The sequence below is a fragment of the Leptopilina heterotoma genome, unplaced genomic scaffold (genome assembly GCF_015476425.1).
Source record: "Leptopilina heterotoma isolate Lh14 unplaced genomic scaffold, ASM1547642v1 Lhet_66, whole genome shotgun sequence".
In the NCBI taxonomy this organism is placed as follows: Eukaryota; Metazoa; Arthropoda; class Insecta; order Hymenoptera; family Figitidae; genus Leptopilina; species Leptopilina heterotoma.
This window is the reverse complement of record NW_025111153.1, coordinates 699,581-722,078: the sequence shown is the minus strand read 5'-3', so window position 1 is coordinate 722,078 and position 22,498 is coordinate 699,581. Positions and strand designations below refer to the sequence as shown.

The 22,498-nt window shown below is 33.6% G+C and overlaps 1 protein-coding gene across 1 annotated transcript in view; it reads right to left on the bottom strand.

The window, feature by feature from the left end:
- Positions 1 to 12,120: 12,120 nt before the first annotated feature.
- The window catches only part of LOC122510093, a 31,212-nt gene continuing 20,834 nt past the window's right edge, over positions 12,121 to 22,498 (bottom strand). The window contains exons 6-8 of the mRNA XM_043624505.1: positions 19,905 to 20,041; positions 12,373 to 12,505; positions 12,121 to 12,293 (exon numbers count right to left, since the gene is read on the bottom strand). Coding sequence (XP_043480440.1) covers positions 12,279 to 12,293; positions 12,373 to 12,505; positions 19,905 to 20,041 — 285 coding nt within the window. The 3' untranslated portion in view covers positions 12,121 to 12,278. The remainder of the gene's footprint in view (positions 12,294 to 12,372; positions 12,506 to 19,904; positions 20,042 to 22,498) is intronic.

Below are 22,498 nucleotides of genomic sequence, written 5' to 3'. Positions count from 1 at the left end.
CGACAAGAGATTGCGCTTAAAATACAGCTTATATAATAGGGTATAATAATTCTTTAAAGTTGTTACTCGGGGGTTTTCAGGGTCGCTGATCATGAATCTGAAGTCAAATTTAAGTAATTCAAAATGGCGGATCCAATATAATGGACTAAATTCTTAAAATTTATCGGATTTTATTTAAACTTGTTACTCGGGGGGTTTTCAGTGTCGCTGATCATGAATCTGAAGTCAGATTTAGAAAAATCAAAATGTTGGATCCAATATGGCGGACTAAATTCTTAAAATTCATTAAATTTAATTTTAAAGCATTGGTAATTAATTGGTCATTAATATTGGTCCAATCTATGTTCCCAATGAATATCCAAGGCTTGGAAAGTCCGGCATTTGCCTTGGCAGCTAATAGTGATCCAATATTGGCTGCCAATGCTTGTCAAAGTCGTGATCATCCAAAGACTCTAGCAATAATAACCCAATATTAGTTTATGTTTGACCAAGAAAAAACTGTTGGCAGCCAATATTGGTCAATTATTATTTAGCCAATGGTGAACATTGGCAATTTCCCATTGGGTACTTATAAAGTGCACCGGCCCACAGTGGAATTTTTTTTACAATATACTATTAAAAAATGTCTAAAGTTAACAAATAAATATACACTTTTTTTTAAAAAGACGTTTATTTTCTTATTCCGTTGCTGTACATGATCTAAATCAATTCAAATTTATTAAATATGATAATAAAACTGACTTCAGATTCATGATCAGTGACCCTAAAAATCCCCGAGTAACAAGTTTGAAGTAAATCCGATAAATTTTAAGAATTTAGTCCGCCATATTGGATCCGCCATTTTGAATTATTTAAATCTGACTTCAGATTCATGATCAGCGACCCTGAAAACCCCCAAGTAACAAGTTTAAAAAACATTTAATAAATTAAAAAATTTTGGTCCGCTATATTGAATCCGCCATTATGAATTTTAAAAATTTGATTTTAGATTCGTAATCAGAGACCCTCAAAGCTTTTAAGAGGAAACAAATTAACAAAATTAGTAAAGAATTATTAAATCTATCTACAATTTGTTAAAATTCAATAATTTTTTTGCAAAGATTAAGACCGTGCAAAAAAAATCTACGTAGCTTAAACTAAAAAGATCGCACCTTTGTCTTATACCATATTATATAAGCTGTATTTTCAGCGCAGTCTCTTGTCGATGCGATAAAAATTACGTCGGAGAAAGAATTTTGACGTCATTTTTGTCAATTTCGCCCACTGTGGCACCGTCGGTATTTATATAATCCGGTGTTGGACGTTAGATAAATACTACAAAATGTACGTCTCCATCGTTAGGTTTTATTAAATTACGAGGTAATGACCTGTCTCCACTTCGCATTTGCGATATTTGTTTAATATCGGATTATCTAAATACCGATGATGACGATGTGATTATGGTAATATAGAAACTAAAGTAGCGATTGCAGCAGTTCAAATAGCGCTTTATCAGTCAGAGGTTCTACTAATGTGTTTGTGAGACGTTCACAGTGTTGTGAGCTCAGATATTTATTTATTTATTAAAATTGATTTATTATCTTATGTAACGAACATTTTCCAAGCTGTTTTCCTAAGTTCACAGCTTTCTCTTTTTCCTCCCCCATTTTCCAAGGACACATTCCTTGGACCATCGGTTACCCCAAGGAATGGCCCAGGGGTACAAGACAGTTGTTTCCTAGCCCACTTACGAGTAGGAACCTTAATGTAATTCTACGGAAACTATTTAAAGTTAAACAACTCATTTGAATAAAGACTGAATATCTAAGGATATTCAATTATAAATTAAAACAAAAGTGTTACTTATTTAACCCGTCACATTTTTGGCGATCCTGCCAGGATAGTTTGATACGATTACGATCAAAAATCGGCTATCCTAGTGTGAACCAGTTTTTTATTGTGAAAAGTGACGGTTTATACGGTGATATTTTCACTGGTAATCACCGGAAAACACGAACTCGGGCCGAATCGAGTAAGTTCGATAGTGATTCCGTGGGTTTTAGTCCTAGAGAAGGTGAGACGCCACCCAACCAAGTTGGCACCGTGGGATTATAAAACCTGCTAAACATCAAGTCATCTCTACCAGACGGAGGACTAGCAATCAGGAAAATTACCATTGTGAAGACTTCTACGGATTTGTTCAGCAATTGTAAGACTTCTTATTGCGAAGATAAAAACAAAAAAAGTAAGTTTATGTTTATTTTATACAAGAAAAGTATATACATATACATACCTTTTATATTTAGCGATTCTGCTAAATTTTGACAAAATTATTTAAATTCTTTTTATTTTTATAACTACTGAAACTTTGCTCTTATCAAGTAACTTATTGTAATAATAACAATGTCGACAGACGCCTCAGGGATTGAATCCTCTCCCCAAAATGAAATCCTAACCCAAATTCTTGAAAAATTACACTTACTACAAATTTCAAATTCATCCCTCGAAACAAGTATTGCTCAATTAAACAAAGAAAATTTAAAAAGGGTACAAGAAATAAAACAAATTGCACGCGATGAGCAGCAACTGCTCACAGAAGACGACGATAGTAGTGGCGAAACATCGGAGGAAAATGGCTCCACGAGTGGTAAAGAAAATAAAACTCCTTTTACAAATGAAATTCATTCTCTTCAAAAAAACATACGAACTGAAAACCCAGTACAAGCCCCAAGACCCGACAGTTTTACGACCGAAATTCCGGACCTGCGTACACAACAAGACAATGATCTTTTACCTGCTAAGGAAATCATTCGAACGGTAGAAATTCTTAACGGGCGCGACGATGTCGGTACCGAAGATTTTATAAGAACAGCTCAACGCGCTCGGCTACGATGTTCGCAACCAGAATTATTATTAGATTTCATATTAACAGAAAAAGTAATTGGTGATGCCAAAAGATCAATTAGACACGTTTCGATAAATAATTATGAAGAATTTTATCAAGCACTCAGATCAAATTTAGGATCTGGTACATCAATCGAATTATGTCGTGCCAAATTAGATTCGTGTAGACAAGGGAACGACAATGTACAAATTTTCAATCAACGTTTCGGAAAATGCCTTAACGAGTTATATTACGCTATTCAATCCGAACACAGCTCTGAAATCGCGCGAAAGGTGGCTCTGCAAATAGAGGAAAAAACGGCAATAAAACGCTATATTATGAACCTCCGTGATGACCTTGGTATTCAAGTTAGACCCTCAAGACCAAAATCTATCAACAAAGCCCAAGAAGAAGCCCTTGAAGCCGAGGTATGGACTCGAGAAAAAATGAGATTTAAAACAGCAATAACTGCACGAAATCCCCAACAAAATTTTGTGCCACCACGTCCAGGTATACGAGTCCCAAATTCGAATCCGCCTAATCACAATATGTCCCTCGCGCAAAGAACACAATTACAATGCGACTTTTGCAAAAAATTAGGTCATTTAGAAACACAATGCTATGCGAAAAATAATAAATCACAAAATTTTCAGTTAGCTCAGAAAGTAAAGAAACCCCCAGCGAGAGTGAATCTGACACAGGAAGAACAGCCACAACCAAGTCATTGCGAAAATCAGGAAAACGCAGACGAAATTCAAGCGAATTGTCCGACAGAATATCCTGTGTATCTGGACGACTTCAGTCAGTGCTATTACGACCACGACAATTCCAACGAGATATTCGATTACTCGTCGATTCAGGATCCTCAATAAACCTATTAAAAAAATCTTTCGTCCCTTCCCATTTCAACCAAATTAACCAGGAAAAAGAATTCAAAATGGGCAATGAAACTCATAAATCAAAATTTAAATTCGAGATAGAATACCTTGGTAAAACTCACACATTTAATGTCGTACCTGATAAATTCCCTCTACCCGAAGATGGAATTATGGGACTCTGTTTTCTTCAAAATTACAGCTACCTGCTATCAAACAACGAACTAAAACTCGATAACAAACCACACTATCTCATAGACGACGGAATATTAATACCTCCTAATCAAATAAAATTGGTCGAGATCCCTGTTTCGAAACAAAATGGTTGTGTAGGCTTTATGGACAATCCACATGTCCCTGACTCAATTTTTCGCGTTTGTGACTACAAGATAACCGTACCTCTTATCAATGAATCCCAAAAAACAAAATTGATTTCAACAACAGAGTTAAACTACAAAATTTTGAAAAGCGAACCTATCGAATATGTTGTTCATCGGGTAACAGAAGAAGAGCTTCTGGCACGTCTTAGATTGTTAACACAGAACACTCGACTAAGCCATATTGAAGAAGAAAACCGCGAAATAATAAATAAAATTATTCAATCATATCATGACATTTTTTCACTTCCTGGAGACCCATTACCCAGCTGCCAGTTAACGTCTCATCGAATCGTCCTAAAAGAAGACAAAATTATCAATACGAAATCATACCGACCACCGGAATTCCATAGAAAAGAAATGAACGATCAAGTAGCTGAAATGCTAATCAAAAAGATTATAAGACACTCAAACTCGCCTTACAATTCACCTCTATGGCTAGTGCCTAAGAAAATTGATGCATCCGGAGTTCAAAAATGGAGAGTAGTTACTGACTTTCGTAAAATTAACGACATTACTGATCAAGACTCATATCCGCTTCCGGTAATTGACGATATTCTGGACCATCTTGGAAAAGCCAAATTCTTTTCTATATTCGATTTAAAAGCTGGATTCCATCAGATACCAATTGAGGAATCTTCAAAAAAATTCACGGCATTTTCAACCTCAGAAGGGCACTTTGAATTTGAAAGAATGCCATTCGGACTACGGAATTCCCCCGCAACATTTCAACGTTTGATGGACCGTGCACTCAAAGGATTGATAGGAAAAATTTGCTTCGTGTATTTAGATGACATTGTTGTATTTGGTTCAACGTTAGAAGAACACAACCACAATATGACAACCCTTTTTGAACGATTACGAGAAACAGGACTAAAACTACAACCTGACAAATGTGAATACCTTCGACCAGAATTAGAATATCTCGGACATTGTATAACAAAAGACGGTGTTAAACCGAATCACGGTAAATTAGAAGCAGTTACTAATTTCAAGCAACCAACTAATGCAAAGGAAGTTAAATCATTTCTAGGTCTCTCAGGATATTATAGGAAATTTATTAAAAATTATTCTACAATAGCTAAACCTCTGACCGAATTAACAAAAGTCTCTAATGATTTTAACTGGACAAATACATGTCAAGAGTCGTTCGATAAATTAAAAACAGCTTTGTGCCAAGCCCCGGTTTTACGCTATCCTGATTTTGACAAAGGATTCGTACTGACAACAGATGCTTCAAATGTCGGCATAGGTGCAATATTGTCTCAAGAAGGTCACCCATGTTGTTACATATCCAGAACCCTTAACAAAAACGAGCTTAATTATACTACAACAGAAAAAGAACTGTTGGCTATAGTATGGGCTGTTAAAAGGCTGCGACAATATTTGCTCGGTCGAAAATTTACAATCTTAACTGATCATCAGGCTCTCAAATGGCTATTCAACGTCAAAGATCCATCTTCTAGACTCATGCACTGGCGACTAAGAATGGAAGAATACGAATACGAAATAGACTACAAGAAAGGTTCAGAAAACACAGCAGCTGATGCCCTATCACGAATTTTTGCTATCAACGACAAAGTACCGCAGGAAACGCCTGACAGTCCTGAATTTGACTTGGAAAAAGAATTACCAGAAATTGAAGTTTTGAGTGAGGATATAGACCGCGATTTGCACACACCAATACCAAGGGAAACAATACCACAAACTTCGGAAAATGAAATGCCTTTCGAACCCTTGATAACGAACACCGAAATCGAAGAAAACCCAACTCCAATAATCGAGCAGCAAGAAAATGCACAACCGGAAATGGAAGAAACATTTAGGGAATATTATAAGTGGTTTCATAAACGTACTCAGACACGCGAAATAGAAAAACCAAATGCACAAGGGAAACTCTGGACAAGAATATCCAAAGAACGCATCGATTTGAACCCTAGCGTTACTAAATTACCGGAGTATAACGATAAAGATTGGCTACAAATTCTTAATCAAACGGTAACAAGGACAATAGAAAGAAAATTGACCATCGCTCGTTTTCACTTTGATGACCCAACCATAACTGCAACCGAAAAAATTAAATTAAAAACACTAATCTCATTTTTATGTCATAAGTATCCAAATCTCAAAATCCATACTTGCTTTAACACAACTACTGAACTGACCAATGCTGAGCGCGAACAAATTATAAAGGAATGCCACGGATCGGTAATGTCTCAACACTTTGGGGAAAATAAATCGATTATGCGCGCACGAGAACTGGGTATTTGGCCCAACATGGAAACGGAAATTATCGACTACATAAAAAAATGTCACACATGCCAGACACAAAAACTACAGCGTATTAAACGTAAATCAGAGGCCATCATTCCGGATACACCTGTGGACCTTAATGACAAAATTGCAATGGACATCTTTGGGCCACTGCCTGTAACTGCACAACACAACGAGTATATTTTGTCTATTCAAGACATGTTGACAAAATATTTAATTTTGATCCCTCTGAAAAACGCTACTTCCGAATCTATTATAGAAGGTCTTTTCGATCACTATATTTATACCTTTGGATCCCCGAAACATATTTTAACAGACCAAGGTCAAAACTTTGTATCAGAATTAATACAGAACTTTGAAAACTTATTCCGCATTAAACACGTTAAAACGACAACTTTCCATCCTCAAAGTAATGGGAGCTTGGAACGAGCACACGCTACTGTCAAAGATTTAATTCGAACCGCAATGAGCGACAATCACACCGAGTGGGACCTCACTTTAAAACTTATCTGCATGGCATATAATACTATGAACCACGAAGGTACTGGATTCTCACCATTTCAACTAACATTTGGCAGAAACGCAAATTTACCCTCTATCCTTGCAACTACTCCATGTCTAAAGTATTCTGAATTAGTTAAGTTGTGGAAAGATAGACATGAAAAAAACATACTTAGAGCCCAAGAAAAAATTAAACAATCAAAGGAAAAGTACAAAAGAGTCCAAGACGCAAAAATCGTTTTACCACAAAGAATATTTGATATTGGTGATCTGGTGTTAATAGAGAATGTCAAAAGAGATAAATTAAGCGCAGATTGGAAAGGACCAGCCACTATCGTTAGCGTTAAGAATAACAATAACTATGAAGTATTAATCAATAATGAAAGGCAATTAATTCATTCTAACAGATTAAAACCTTACTATAATTAATTACAGGCAAACATGAGGATCATATTATGGGCAATGTTAATACTTGGTACTAAAGGTGAAGTCCATCTGAAAAAACTAGAGGACACTACCATCTTCGCTGAAAACCTTGGTGTCACTAAATTGTTCCACGAAACTTGGAAGCTGATTTTAGGAATTGATACCACGAACTTTCATACACGGCTCTCGCAAATTTCGGAAATTTACTCACAAGCTTCAAATTTATGCAACAACTGTTCGGAAAAGTACGAATTAAATCTCCTCAGAAATAGAATAAATAGACTAGAAAACTCGAAATTTCTCTTAAACCAAATACTAGGACAATCACGGCATCGTAGAGGTCTATTTAACTTTGTAGGGTCAATTTCAAAAACTCTATTTGGGTCACTAGATGATCATGACCTACAAATTATTAACAATGAATTTGATGCTATTTATAAAGATAGTAACATAATGGCTGAATCAATAGGAAATCAAACTCGAATAATAAAAACATTACTAAATAGTGCTTCACACGATTTAAAAATACTTAGCGAACAATCTCACAGTCGTACTCAACAAATTAATGAAATAATAAATTCAACAAATCAGAATCAAAAAAACTTATTAATCAGTAATCTTATCTCTACTATCGAAATTGCCGTAGCCGAATACAGCGAAGACCTTAACTTAGTTATTGACGCAATAAATGACGGAAAACACGGCATCATTCATCCTCAAATCCTCACTCCAGAAATATTGACACAAGAACTTCGACAAATAGAAGAAACCAATAACCAAAAATACCCTATTAAATTAACTATCGATAATTATCAACATATTGTTGATATCTCAGAAACGACAATTGGAATCATTAATAAAAGACTAGTCTACATTTTAAAAACCCCTGTATTAGAACACGAAGATTTGCAAACATACCATCTTATTCCTATTCCTATTCCACACGGAAAAAGTTTCATCGCTCCTATCCCTTCTCACGAGGTAGTCCTAACTAATTTCGAAAAGAACATTTATGTACCTTCTGATATAAACACAATAAACTCCTGTAAAGAAATCGACGAAATTCGAATCTGTAAAAGAAAACAACCTAGTTATTTTATAAGTGAAAATCACTCATGCGAAACAAGCATCATTAGACGGCAAAGTAAACATTTGAATAACGATGTATGCCAATTTTCGGCATTTAGAATTTTAGAGTTAGTTTTTATCCCACTAAAAGATCCAAACCAATATATATTGATTCCTGAAATACCTTTTGAAATGAATGTATGGTGTGGTACTAGTACACAAACCATTAAACTAGATTCTGCCAGTTTACTATTTAGCGACGAAGATTGTATTATACAGACTCCTAAATCTCTCTTAAAACTAAGAAAATCAAAAGTTCGGAACACCGATATTTTGTTTAAAAAGAATGTAACATATAAATTAAATATCGAAGATATTAACTTATTAAGTAACCAATTACCACTAGTTCAGGAATCACTACGACATGAAAATTTTAAAGATTTACGTCAAAGCCTTAGTATTATGGAAAACTCTTTAAAAGCAATTAAATCCAATAGAAGAACACGTACATGGATCGAAACTAGTACAGATATACTCACCTACCTAGGTTATTTATCATTATGTATAATTAGTATATACAGCCTGTATAAAATAGGACTATTTGATTGTATAAAAAAGTCAATTCCTCGAAATTTGTGCATTAAACTTTGTTGCGTTTCTACCACCGTCAACACATCGCCTACTGTACATTATAGTCCCGTAGCAACAGCGCCAAATGATTATTGTAACGCCTCGTCAAGCAATGCAACTGTCAACAAGGATATCGTAATTGTACCAAAAAGGATTAAAATCAGAACTTAGAGACTAAGTTCATTCTAAATGGGGGGGTGTAACGAACATTTTCCAAGCTGTTTTCCTAAGTTCACAGCTTTCTCTTTTTCCTCCCCCATTTTCCAAGGACACATTCCTTGGACCATCGGTTCCCCCAAGGAATGGCCAAGGGGTACAAGACAGTTGTTTCCTAGCCCACTTACGAGTAGGAACCTTAATGTAATTCTACGGAAACTATTTAAAGTTAAACAACTCATTTGAATAAAGACTGAATATCTAAGGATATTCAATTATAAATTAAAACAAAAGTGTTACTTATTTAACCCGTCACACTTATTTAGAAATATTTGCTAAAGGCAGAATGAAGAATTTTAAAATAAACTTAGTAATCAACGTTTGATTCGACCAATCAAAACAGGAATTCTGAAATACACAAAGCTCTAGAATTTATTAAGGAGTAAGGCCACTATTCTCGTATAAAAAATGTCAAATATGGGAATTGTTTAAAAGAGTATACTATAAGCTATTAAATTTTCGTATTCAGTACTTTATTATCTATCCCAAAGTGTACCAAAAATATATTAAACACATTTTTTTCCGGTTTGGACAACTTTTTGAAAAGTGGTGTGCCTTCTATGAAAATGTTTTAAGTCTATGGCGTAAGATGCATCATACGGTGCGCATTCAATGCGCAACTACATTCTTCTTTATAAATTTATTAAGCGTATGAATGTTAATAATCGCCTTTAATACAGCTTTTAATGCAAACTTATAAAAATAGTTAATACAATAACGCTTACATGAAAAGCAAACATTATTCAGTTTACGTAATGTTATTTTATAACAAAGTATCGAATAGCGTTATAAAAAAATCAAAAATTTATAAACAAAAAAGTTATTAATGTTTTCTATAAAAAAGTCCGATTTTTTCAAATTTTTGCTTAATTTTCAATTTTTTATACTACAAAATATCAGAAAAATAATTCCAAATGTTACAAATAATGTGACAAAAATATATAAGCTACAAGATCGGACTACAGAGAAAATTTTAAAAACTCATTAAATTCGCTTGAAACTTGTTACTCGGGGGTTTTTGGGGTCGCTGATTACCCAGGAAAACAAATCTATTAATCAGGCCTTCTAGTGAATGAGACATTTTAAGAATGCGGATTTAAGCGATTTACTTTTAATCGGTTTCGGGAAATTTGAATCGGAATATTTTTCAGACATTTTTGAATCTGTATTTTCCCATTGACTAATTCGTCAATTTTATACACCTGAATAGTCTACGTTAGAGAAGCTAACCTTAAATTTTTTCAATAAGCATCTTCCAGTTAACAGCATAATAAAGCAAATGAGTAAAATTATTTTAGAAAAGGCAGTATGAAAATGTAAAGTTTAATAAGAAAGTTTCGATACAGACTGAATCGTCTTAAATATTATTGAATAGGTACTATAAAGGTTATGTTCTTTTAATAACGTAGTGCCTTTTAATTTATTTTGAAATGAAAAAACGCGAATTGGAAGTGAAAGAAGAACTTTTGAAATCTATACCTAACCTAACGTTGTGCGTCTCTCTGTATATTATATCAAATGCGTTCCATGTGGCTTCGGTTTGTGGCGTTTTTTGAAATACGGTTAATATAATATAATAAATAATGTGCAATAGTGGACAATTATGTTATCGAGTGCTTAGATTCGTAAATATTAAGTCAGCTTAGTAAAATATTTCAAGGTATTGGACAATTTTTATTATTGAAATTGAAATCTACGACGTTTGATGAACATTTTTATCACTTGAAGTGTTTGTATATTATAGTGCGAAAAAGTTTTCGAGTTCATAATACTTTTCATTTTTCTTCTTGTAAATATTTAATAAAACATTTATTTTGAAAAATAGTATAATATTAATTTATTTATCTGTAAACATTTTTATCATATACTATTCTCATTCGACGCCACCTCCGATTCATGTCACATTGTGAATCGGATAATAAAAAGTTTGTTATCCCGATTCAAATTATTGACGTCCTATTCAATAAGTAGTGCAAATAATCAGAATTAATCTGCCTTCGCCTTTTAAGAATGCGGATTCACGAGATCTTTCGGCCGATTCAAAACAAGCGAATAGATTTTTGTTTCCTGGGTACGAATCTAATGTCCAATTTACGAAATTCAAGATAACGGATCCAATATGGCAGAGGTATTTTCAAATTTGCTTTCTTGCTTAATATACTATTTTAACCTTTAATTATATTTGTTTGCAAAACACTGTTTTTAAAAATAGTCATTGCGCAGTTCACAAAACAAATGTGTTTGAATTTAACAACAGAAAATATTGCTCTTTAGAAAGTTATAAAATCAGACATTAGATACGTAATCAGCGAACCCAAAAACCCCCGAGTAACAGGTTTTAAGCGAAACTAATGAGTTTTTAAACAAAATTTACGCCATATTGGCGACTCTTAATACTCTCAAGTAACAAGTTTCAAGCTAATCTAAACACTTTTAACAATTTCGTACTTTCGGGTAAAATTTTGCAAAAAAATGTGAACTTCAGACTCCATTTTTGAGCCGTTATTTTAATTTTCTCTATAGTGCGATCTTGTAGCTTATATATTTTTGTCACGTTATTTGAAACATTTGGAATTATTTTTTGGCTATTTCGTAGCCTTTAGTATACCAAACTATAAATGTATATTTAATTTCAAATTAATTCATTATCAATTGACGAAGATACGATTATTTATGTTTAAAAAATCAATAAAATTTGTGAATTAAAAATTTTTAGTTTTATTTTTTTATTTTCTACAGTATTTATTTTACAAAAAAACGTCAAAGGAAAAAAAGATGCGGAATCTCATTTTCTACAAAATAAAATTTTTCAAAAATTAAAAATTCCAATTTCGATTTTTTCGACATTTTTGTACCTTTGACTGGCTTGGCAGCGTGAAGTCGAGCGGCAATCAGTTTCTTCGATCTAAGGCCTTATATATACTCGCAATTTTTCAAAAACGGTATTTTCAAAATCAAAATGCCCCTACATGATGGAAACATGACTTCACATTCATCTCCAAGCCATGTGTTTAACATGAACGTGTCACATACATATTAGTTCATCCTTTAGTCGGTGGAGCGCTACTTAAATTTTTTAAATTGACAATCAAAAACTTTTAAATAAAAAAGTTGTTTAGAAAAAATTATTTATAATTCTTACCGCTGCGAATGCAATCATATCCATGTTACAAAATTTTCCAACAGTTAAAGTTGAAGGTATTTGACCTCGGAGTATTATTGGCAAAATTAATTTTTGTCCATGAAGTGGTAAATTATACCATTCACTGTTATATCTGTTTAAGTTTGAAAATACATTACATCGTCAAAAGCCGGAAATAAAAAGCTGTCAATTCCGCACTTGCAGAAGATAATACGAGTCAAGTCCACCTTAAGTTAGTTTCAAGAAGACTATATACAAGTTACAAGATGAGTTGGATAGGTGCAAGAAATGGGAACAGGGTTGATGTGAAATGAATTGCACCAGAGATGAATTTGGGCTGTGCGCATACTACTTGTCTGCTATATTAGCTGATATGTATGTCGCTAGTATGCGCAGAACCCAAATTCATCTCTGGTGCAACTCACTCCAGGCCATCCTTCTTGGGTGGATTAGTAGAAAGAAAAATACGAAAAAAAGTCAAATTGGAGAAGATTTAAAATGGAAAGCATGAGTAATCCCTAACTGCCAGACAACCAAAAAGTCATTTAACGGAAAAATATTTAACATAATTGACATGCAACAAAATATTCTCATGCAACAGAATTGACATTTAACATAACACAGGCACACAAAAAAATAAAAAAGTCAAAACCCAGAGGTTACGCCCCCCTTTCCCCATGTTTTTGGGGTCGCTGAAACCGAATATGACCATGAAAATTTTTTTTCATCGGCCATTTTCCCGCTACCACTCCCTTACACCTGCTCCCGGGGGTTGGAATTTCAGTTTTAAAAAAAGTGGAGTAGGGTGTCTATTCCTATGTTTTTTGGGTCGCTAAAACCAAAAAAGACTACCAAAAACAAATTCTTCCCTCCATTAACCCCCTACAACCCCCTTAACACCCGAAAGGTGGGTGGTCGAAATTCGAATTTTCACGAAAAGTCGATTACGATGTCTAAACCTACGTTTTTTGGGTCGCTGAAACCAAAAAAGATTCCCTAAATCAAATCCTTTCCACCCCGATCCCCTACAACCCCCTGTAATAATTTTTTTCAAATAAAACGAACCGATTTTTGGGAGATTGAAAATTAAATATTAATTATCAAAAATTATTGCAGGGGATTGTAGGATGTTGAGAGTGGAAAGGATTTGATTTTGGTAGTCTTTTTTGGTTTCGGCGACCCAAAAAACGTAGGTTTAGACACCGTAATCGACTTTTCGTGAAAATTCGAATTTCGACCCCCCACCTTTCGGGTGTTAAGGGGGTTGTAGGGGATTAAGGGAGGGAAGAATTTGTTTTTGGTAGTCTTTTATGGTTTTAGCGACCCAAAAAACATAGGAATAGACACCCTACTCCACTTTTTTTAAAACTGAAATTCCAACCCCCGGGAGCAGGTGTAAGGGGGTGGTAGCGGGAAAATGGCCGATGAAAAAAAATTTTCATGGTCTTATTCGGTTTCAGCGACCCCAAAAACATGGGGATAGGGGGGGGGGTGACTTCTGGGTTTTGACTTTTTTATTTTTTTGTGTGCCTGTGTAATTAACATGATACAGAATTAACATGAAACAGAAATGTCAATAGTTAACATAATTGTCATGGAACAAAGTGACAATTGAACGCCTTGATGTAAGAACCAGACATAGCTCCGAGAGAAGAGTAGGGGGTAGTCCTTTGGCAATAAAATATCCAACTTCTAAAGTTTTGAATTTTCAAATTACATTTTTATAAAGACTAAAAAACTGCATCTTTTTTTCCTTTGAGAAAAAGATGTAGGATTAATATTTTTTTAAATAAAATTAAAAACTTGCTTTTTCTCAAACGAATTTTTAATTAAAATTTCATCTTCAAATCGCTGCCAAATCTACAATTTTCCATATTTTTAATAAAATTTGGAATAGACACACTTTATATTATCCTTTATCAGAATATATGTTGTAAACATTTATGTTTGTTTATAAACAAACTAAAAAATATTTATTAGCCAACGGTAAAATTTCAACACCATAATCTTTAAACTCTTCGTTCATCAAGGGAATTTTTAACAAATAAAAACTTCCAGGGAAGAAGTTGTTCAAAATAGTAGGGGAATGTAAGGTATCGTGGCGTGTAAGGTATGGTGGCGGACTTGTCAAATCTGGCATGTAACGTCACATCTAAAACGCCTTATCACTATGGTCGATGTCTTTTATTGTGATGATATTTTATATGCAGTAGTATTAAGGAGAAAACGCGTGCTTTGTACTCTAAGTGATTTTGAATAAAAAAGTAGTGAAAAAGAATAAAAAGTTTAATTGGATATGTGTGTTAACACTGCCAGAATGAAGATTTTTTGAAAATTGAGTCAGGTAAATGTATGAAATGTATTGTTTAGACCTTGGACAACAGTTTTTTGTATTTTACATTTTTCACAATTCGCGCTGAATAAAAGTAACACCATCATATTTTCATCAATAGCTTGTAAGGTATGATGGCGTAATTTTTGTAACGTACACTGGCGGATCATTTTTTTGCACGAGTTTCAATTGTCTTTACATTTTTTGTGTACTAATGCCTCTTGTGTTCCAACGCAACAATTCTCGAATATGAGACACTTGCGGTCTTCTCTTATTGTAGTTGCGTTAAAACAGTCACCAGCTACTTCACATGTCCAAATTGTAAACATAACTGAAGTGAAACTTTTTTTTCTATAATGTAAAATCATCAGTTTTTTCTCTTTTTGTTATTTTTTATCATTTCTAGTAGTTTTAATAAATTATTTTAACATCTACATAATGTTTTAGTTGAATACACCAATTCCGCCACCATACCTTACAACTTTCAAAAATAAAAAAATCAGTGTTTTGCGCCAAGAGTTTTAAAATATGACTGCATTTAAATTTTAACAACTGCTTCTGACAGAAATATGCTTAACAGACACAACAGACAAAATGTCCGCCACCATAGCTTACACTCCCCTATAAAAAAGTTTTCTGAAAATTATTAAATTATCAAAACTTATAGAAAAAAGTCCTAGCCAGCTAGGACTGCCTGTTTTTTCATTTTACAGCTTAGAATAATGAGAATAATTGATGTTTTTAATTACTATGAAAAATATTAATAAATTACTATTATTAACTACCACGTAAACATAATTTAATACAGTTTATACTTTGTCAAAAATGCTTAAAAACTAGCAAAAAAAAAAATATTTCTCATGTTGAACACATAGTTCTTCGGAATTTGACTTTTTAGTCTACTAAATGTAAACAAAAACACTGACATCGATGAAAACAGAACATTAATGTGCTTTTTTGGAAAATAATATTTTTTATATCACTTAGTATAAGAATAAATAAATTATTATATTAGCGTTAAAAATATCATTAAAATAATAAATATTAATTAGGGGAAGTGCGCCGGTTGTGGGCACCCTCCGGTTGTGGGCACCCCTACGTAAACTTCGACGGCAAGCAGACTTTACTGATCTAAGTATTGCAAGTCGTGTTCGTTGACAATACGGACTTTTCGTATTGATAACGAAACAAATATATGCATTTGTGTAATAGCTGTGAGCATAATAAAGAAAATTTGCATTAAATAAATAAAAAAGTAATTTTGTATTGTTTTCGAAGAGCAACATATGGGTGTAGATTCGTTCAGAAAAAAAAGGTTTAATTTTTTTTTTGCAGTGTTGTTATTATATTTTGTGATTTACCTTCGTGTTTAACCAAAATCCTGCATCACAAAATATGTTGGTCTTTTTAAAAAATGACTGTCATTCCCGGTTGTGGGCACCTTTATGTTAAGGAGGTTCTACCATCTGACAATGATGAGGACTACTGTCTCATCTGTCTAAACTTTCTGCCAAGGAAAGTGACAGCCGCAAACTCCATTAAATGCGATGAATATAGTCGTTCAGTGCATTAGAAGTGCGTTATGTTATGAGTACTAGCTACTTCACATGCAAGCATTATGCTTTTGTTAGCTATGAGCATAGTGTGAAAACGTGTCATCATTTTTGTTCTTTATCCCAGCAAATTCTCTTAAAATAAAGAAACTTTCATTTCTTCTTTATTTGTGTTGGTTTCCTTTAATATTTTTCCATTTTTAGCGGATTTTTCAAGGGTGCCCACAACCGGGTACAAAATTTTTTTTGTCAAAAAATTCCCATTTCACTAAATTTCTAATAAAACTTTTTTATTTAAAGGAATCAATTTAATTCCTTCACTGACAGTCACCTTAGACCTCTAGCTTTAAATTCGTACACATATATTTGTATAATATGCACATGGACAAATGTTATGAGGCAAAAACAAAAGGGTGCCCACAACCGGAACACTTCCCTTACATATTTAATTTTAAAAAGAAAAGTGTTTACATCTATTAAATTTTTTCAAATTAATATTTCTTTTATACAGTCAACTCTCGATAAGACAAAGCGCGATAACTCAATTTTCTCGGTAACTAAAAGTAATTCTTGGGTCCCGTTCATTCCCTTTACGCATTATTAACATTTGATAACACAGACTTTTCGATAACTTAAAAAATTTTCGGTCTTCCTTCGAGTTTGTCTTATCGAGTTTACTGTATTTATTAATATTTTTCATTGTAGTTAAAAACATCAATTATTTTCATTATTCTAAGCTGTGAAATGAAAAAACAGGCTGTTACGAACCAGGAAAATTAGAAACTTTAAATTTTCAAAAATTATTGACAAATTTTAAATTGTGCCTTTAATTGCTGTCCGAATCAAAAGAATAAAATTTCTACCGCGCGCCTGCGGAGGTTCGTCAGTGGAATGAAGCTGCCAGGGCCAGATGGCCCTGTTTTTATTTGTAGGTTCGTTTTTCTCTATTACAAGAGTTTGCCAAGCAGCATCCTTTTCAATTTTAATTTTATTAATTGATAGAAGAGAAGTGAAATAGGAAAAATTAGTCGAAAGGAAAAGATTAATATTCACTTTATACAATAAATTTATTTAAAGGTAAATGAATTTAACAATCTATCCGAATCAACTTCTCACTCAGCACTTAATTTCATGTATCGACAGCACAGCTATCCTAAATACAGAAACCTGCCTTCTTGAAAAATATTTTTCGAAATTAATTAATAATCTCTAAAATATCAAAGAATTAGGAAAAAATCGGGGGCATGGTGAGATACGAACCCACGACCTTTCTATTGCCGGTAGACTGCTCTGACCAACTGAGCTACATGCACCTCCGAGATCTTCCCAACTCTTTGATACTTTTATACTTCTACTTTATTTCATGGTAAGGTAGAAATTTTATAAAGTGATAATTAAGCCAATTTAGATTCAATGGCGAATTTTTAAATTTTAAGATGAATTTATCATTCGGTGGTATATATAATTAAAGGTAAATGAATTTAACAATCTATCCGAATCAACTTGATGAATCACCGAATGATAAATTCATCTTAAAATTTAGTAAATTTATTGCTGAATTTTTAGAAATTACAATTGATAAAGACTTAAAGAGAAAGAAAAATAGAAAAATTAAAGGAACTCGATCTTCACACTTTAAAAACGACTTCCTTATCTCCTACCGTCGGAACTTAATTGTTTGCGGGCGAATATTCTCTTTTATTGTTTATGCCTTTAGGCCATCAAATTTGGGTGACCCAGGCAGGCACACACGCACAAACAATTTACAATTTAGTAACGAAATTACAAATCAGACATGCACTTATGCACTGAATTTTATATTTCGAACTTAGCTCAAATTTTTAGTCCGTGAATTTAAACTTTGCGCGTGATTTTTATTTATAGACTTGAATTAAAAAATTTTAATTTCAAAGTTTTAAAACAACGAAAATAATTAATTTGGGTCGGATAAAAATATTCCCCCCTTTTTTTAATTTTACAATAATTACATATATACACATATATATATACAATATATACTCATAACCCATTCAAGATATTCGAGGATATCCAATTATAATTTTTTTGTTTTATGACATCCAGGTGAGTCGCGAAGAATAAAATTTTTGAAGAATTTCTTTTTGAAATTTTATAATAATCATATATGGTGCACATGCATACAATCATAATATTTCAAAAATTAATGTATCGTAATATATAAATTCACATACATATAGCCCATGCAGGATATTCTGGGATATCCCCGAACATTCAATTATAAATTTTCTTTTTTAATGCCATCCTTAATTTGTTTTAATTATTTAAAAATGGGAATGTTGCAATCTAGCGGAAACTATTCAGGCCGATGCGGCAAGCCCCTTTTTATAGATCGCAACATTGCGCTTCGTGGTTTTTCAAAATAGGAATGTTGCAACCTAGCGGAAACTGTTCAGGCCGATTCTGCAAGCTTCTTCTTTTAGGTCGCAACATTGCGCTTCGTGGTTTTTTAAAATGGCAAAGCTGCAACCTAGCGGGAAACTGTTCAGGCTGATGCCGCAAGCTTCTTTTTATAGGTCACAACGTTGCCATTCACGGTTATTCGAAGTGGGAACGTTGCCGCAATTTTTATTGATGTTTTCCCATCAACCATATCTCATTTCAAACCCTTTTTAACATTCTTTTCCCATAATTTTGATGAGAAAATGCATTGACTTTAATTATTTTTTTTGTTTATAACTATTCTTTGGCTAGTTATAACGAAATGATAAAATAGACTAACTTCGTTTCCGGTGCGGTGCTGACGTAAGCTTGTGCTTTGTGATATCCAAGGATATCACCTTTCAGCTGAGCGTAGGTTTGACTTCTTCACTGGAAGTTTTTATTTGCTCAAAATTCCCTCGATGCACGAAGAGTTTAAAGATTATGGTGTTGAAATTTTACCGTTGGCTAATAAATATTTTTTAGTTTGTTTATAAACAAACATATAAATTTTTACAACATATATTCTGAAAAAGGACAATATAAAGTGGGTCCATTCCCAATTTTATTAAAAATATGCAAAATTGTAGATTTGGCAGCGAGTTGTAGATGAAATTTTAAATAAAAATTCGTTTGAGAAAAAGCAAGTTTTTAATTTTATTTAAAAAAATATTAATCCTACATCTTTTTCTCAAAGGAAAAAAGATGCAGTTTTTTATTCTTTATAACAATGTAATTTGAAAATTCAAAAATTTTGAAGTTGGATATTTTATTGCCAGGGGACTACTACCCACTCTTTTCTTAGAGCTATGTCTGGTTCTTGCATCAAGGCGTTTAATTGTGTTAAATGTCAATTCTGTTGCATGACAATTATGTTAAATGTTAATACGTTGCATGAGAGTTGTGTTAAATGTTAGTTCTGTTGCATGGCAATTGTGTTAAATGTCAATTCTGTTATGCATGGAAATTAGTTTAAATGTCAATTCTGACGAATGACAATTTTGTTGTGGAATATTCAAACGTCCCGTGAGAATCTACTTAAGATTATGTTATTCCGTTATTACTAAATTATTATCTGCTACCTTGTAGATAAAGCTAAAAATCCAAGTTGCTTATAGTATAGTAGCATAGTGGAATTACATAGTTACTTGACTTGTATTATTCCTTACGATCGTTTCAAATATACTTACGTTCCTTGTGCAATTAATAAACTACTATCTAATAAGCTTTGAGCCGGTATAGTTAAACAAAATAGATTAATCATAAAAGCACTAGCAAAAATTCCATATTTAATGGCCAAAGTAGACTCATTAATTGAGTTCAAAGTCTACAATTAAAAAATGTTATTTATTGCATTAATTTAAAAGTTATTTACAATGAAAAAGAATTTTAATTTGTAGATATTACAGTAAAAACACGCGAATTTGGATAGATATGGATGTATTCAGGGATAGCTTCAGGGATAAGATCATATATATCTACATCTCAGTAAAAAATAATAATTAAAGGAAAAATTTATTAATCGGTAAGATTTTATCGAAGGTGGAAGATGCTAACAATTTCTCCGAATACCTTTGATAAAAAAGAATTATTAGGCACGCGAAAAGGCGAATTAGACAGACGACTTGACCAATTCGTTTTGCTGCATTTGGGTAATTGGACCGTTTATTCAATTAGCCTTTGTTATAGGTCCAATTGTCCTAAAAGTTTTCTAGGCTTAAAAAATATGAGTTTTGCTTTAATACTGTTAAGAACTAAAAGAAATAGATAAGTATTCTTTTAAAAAGGAATGAAAATTCCTATAAGAGAAAAATAAGAAAAATTCGAGTATTTAGTAAAATCACTATGCTTATGTTGAAAGCGCTTTGCAGTATAGTTATAGTGACATATGGCAAAGAGTAAAGAAAGTTTTTTTTATCAACAGTGGATGTTTATACTGACAATTGTCTCCTCTCACCTTTGAGGGGAGTTACATCGTCAAAGAAAATCTTGCAGTTCCCTCAAACATCATCCTTCAACCTTGGACTTAAAATTAAAGGGAGATATAAATGTTCATATAACATATGAATCCTGGTTTGTTAATTAATTAAATTTTTAATGCAACTTTGTTTTTATTTTTACTGCTTGAAGGTATTCTATACACAACTTATACCTATATTTTGGTTATAAATATTGTATATTATGCTTTTAAAACTTCGCGCTGCCTTATGCGCATGTGTAATTTTACGAGCCATCGCGTCTGCGTATGCCTTTTCTTTTGTTCACTTGTAAAAACGATTTTTCTAAGTAAAGAGTTAAACTGAAATCGTTTACATTTTTACTTGCATTTAACCCCAAATTACATTAGGTTATGGGCCTAGGACGTTACTCGGGCAAGTAAATGGTGAATCACGGGCCGCTACGGAGGTTATTTACGTGAATAGTGTGATACGCGAAATTTTCGTAAAAAAGACGCTTTCTTTTCTCGTGTGCGAGTGATTCGTTGTGAAAGAAAAATGGCTGATCTGATTTCAACGCGGCATATGAATAAGTTCAATGGTTCAAACTATCAAATATGGAAATTTCAACGCGAGTGAAGCCCAGGGTCGCCGGTAACGAGCTAAATACTTGGAAGAAAGACGACGCCATTGCTAAGTATTTTATTTCCTTGACTATGGAACCCGCTCATATCGAAAGCATATTGACAAGTAGTTCGAGCCAAGAGATGTGGACGAAGCTCGCTTTAATACATGAGCAAAAATCGGAAACGAATATACTCATTATGACGCAACATTCTCACAAGTATAGGATGGAATCGAATGACACGATATCTCAGCACATTTCAAAGGTGCAAAATATGTCCGCGCAACTCAAAGACGTCGGTGAGACAGTTTCTGACGTAGCGATAATGGAAAAATTTTAGCCAGTCTGCCTTTTAGATTCAACGCTTTAAAAACTGCGTAGGACAGTGTCGATCCTGCGAGACAGGCATTAGAATATCTCCAGGAAAGATTGCTGAAAGAAGAAACCAGATCCTTGCCAGATGACGGCGCGATGTCGGCGTTCGCAACTTTTTCGAAGAACGCGAAAAAGTTTCAGAAAAAAGAAAAGAGATTTGTCAAACGTCGAATGTTTTTTTTGTCATAAAAAGGACATTTCGCCTGTCAGTGTCGCACAAGAAAAAGAAGAAAAATGACCCAGCAAAGAATAAAAATGACCAGAAAAACGACAAATCGGATGATTGTGCATTCATTATTACCAATGGCGAGAAATCTCGCCAATCAATCGAGAGATTCGATACGATGGACGGTGGTGACGTGTGGCTTCTTGACAGTAGCGCTTCTAGGCACATTTCCTTCAGACGTGAGTGGTTCACAGATTTTTCTATTGCCTCCGGTGAATATGTCGTGCTCGGTGATAACGCAAAATGTGAAGTGCGCGGCATTGGAACTATAAAGATTCGGAAATTTGTGAATAACGAGTGGATTTTTTCAACGATAGAAAATGTTCTATACGTTCCGAAACTTTAGAAAAATTTATTTTCGGTTAGAGTGTGCGTGGCGCGAGGTTTCGATGTGACATTTTCGGAAAATCGCGTAGTGATCTCAAAACACGGAAAAATCGTCGCGGAAGATGTGAAACAGGCAAACGATATTTATCAAATGTTCTTTGCCATGCCTCCTGTTGCGGAGACTGCACAACGGAGATGAATGTGAGTGAATCATCAGCTGATTTGAGGTTATGGCACGAAGGTTTCGGGCATGCAGAAAAAGTAATCATTCCGACTTGTGCGGGCCGATGCACA